The 1,947-nt window shown below is 60.1% G+C and overlaps 1 protein-coding gene across 1 annotated transcript; it reads left to right on the top strand.

Moving 5' to 3' along the window:
* Positions 1–22: 22 nt before the first annotated feature.
* Positions 23–1,942, top strand: IRS1 (insulin receptor substrate 1; the record flags this gene model as incomplete). The annotated part of the gene is made up of 1 exon (XM_010136196.1): positions 23–1,942. A coding segment is annotated over exon 1 (1,920 nt), but the record flags the coding sequence as incomplete, so codon positions are not given.
* Between the last annotated feature and the right edge of the window lie 5 nt (positions 1,943–1,947).

Below are 1,947 nucleotides of genomic sequence, written 5' to 3'. Positions count from 1 at the left end.
AACAGCTCCACTGCCTCTCGCCATGGCCAGCCCCACAGATAATAACGAGGGCTTCTTCTCCGATGTCAGAAAGGTGGGTTACTTGCGCAAACCCAAGAGCATGCACAAACGCTTTTTCGTGCTGAGGGCAGCCAGCGAGTCTGGACCCGCCCGGCTGGAGTATTACGAGAATGAGAAGAAATGGAGACACAAGTCGGGGGCCCCCAAGCGCTCCATCCCACTAGAAAGCTGCTTCAACATCAACAAACGGGCTGACTCCAAGAACAAGCACCTGGTGGCCCTCTACACCAAGGACGAGCACTTTGCCATTGCAGCTGACAGTGAGCCTGAACAGGAGAGCTGGTACCAAGCGCTGCTGCAGTTGCACAACAGGGCCAAGGGCCACCACCACCTCCATCACCATCACCACCACCACCACAGCGACGTCACCTTCGGTGGCAGTAACGCGGGGCTGGGGGAGGCAGGTGAGGACAGCTACGGGGAGGTGGCGCCTGGCCCAGCTTTTAAGGAAGTTTGGCAAGTAATTCTGAAGCCTAAGGGCCTAGGACAGACAAAGAACCTGATTGGCATCTACCGCCTGTGCCTGACTAACAAGACCATAAGCTTTGTGAAGCTGAATTCGGATGCGGCTGCTGTGGTGCTGCAGCTGCTCAATATCCGCCGCTGCGGTCACTCCGAGAACTTTTTCTTCATTGAGGTGGGGCGCTCGGCCGTCACTGGCCCTGGCGAGTTCTGGATGCAGGTGGATGACTCGGTGGTGGCGCAGAACATGCACGAAACCATCCTGGAGGCCATGCGAGCCATGAGTGAGGAATTCCGGCCCCGCAGCAAGAGCCAGTCTTCCTCAAACTGTTCCAACCCCATCTCTGTGCCGCTTCGCAGCAGGCACCATGTGAATAACCCTCCACCCAGCCAGGTGGGACTGAGCCGCCGGTCCAGGACAGAGAGCGTCACAGCCACCTCTCCTGCTGGAGGTGGTGGAGGTACGGGTGGTAAACCGAGCTCCTTCCGGGTTCGAGCATCGAGTGATGGGGAAGGCACAATGTCGAGGCCTGCCTCTGTGGATGGCAGCCCAGTGAGTCCCAGTGCCACCCGGACCCATTCACACAGACACCGTGGCAACTCCAGGCTCCATCCTCCACTCAACCACAGCCGGTCCATTCCGATGCCTTCCTCGCGCTGCTCTCCTTCAGCCACCAGTCCTGTCAGCCTCTCATCCAGCAGCACAAGCGGCCATGGCTCCACCTCAGACTGCCTGTTTCCACGGAGGTCCAGTGCTTCGGTTTCTGGCTCCCCTAGCGATGGTGGGTTCATCTCCTCTGACGAGTATGGTTCCAGCCCGTGTGACTTCCGCAGCTCTTTTCGCAGTGTGACCCCGGATTCATTGGGACACACCCCACCAGCTCGGGGTGATGAAGAGCTCAACTACATCTGCATGGGGGGGAAGGCCACCTCCTCTTGCTGCAGCCTGGCAGCCCCCAACGGCCACTTCACCCCGCGCGCCTGCCACCAGCAGCAGCAGCCCCGCTACCCTGGTACACCGTGCTGTCCGCGGGGTGGTAGCGAGGAGGTTGCTGACTTGGAGAAGGCTTTCAGGAAGCGGACTCACTCTGCAGGCACTTCTCCCACCATCTCCCACCAGAAGACACCCTCGCAGTCTTCGGTGGCCTCCATCGAGGAGTACACTGAGATGCTGCCTTCTTACCCCTGTGGCAGTGGCCGGCTGCCCTCCTACCGGCACTCAGCCTTTGTGCCCACTCACTCCTATCCAGAGGAGTGTCTGGAGATGCACCACCTCGACAGCGGCCATCATCGGACCAACTCCGCCCCGCACACGGATGATGGCTACATGCCAATGTCTCCTGGCGTAGCTCCTGTGCCCAGTGGCGGGGGCCCTCCCAAGGGTGGTGACTACATGCCCATGAGCCCTAAGAGCGTGTCGGCCCC

The sequence above is a fragment of the Buceros rhinoceros genome, unplaced genomic scaffold (assembly GCF_000710305.1).
Source record: "Buceros rhinoceros silvestris isolate BGI_N320 unplaced genomic scaffold, ASM71030v1 scaffold47695, whole genome shotgun sequence".
NCBI lineage: Eukaryota > Metazoa > Chordata > Aves > Bucerotiformes > Bucerotidae > Buceros > Buceros rhinoceros.
Note: the sequence above shows the minus strand (reverse complement) of the source record. Positions and strands in the feature narration are given on the sequence as shown.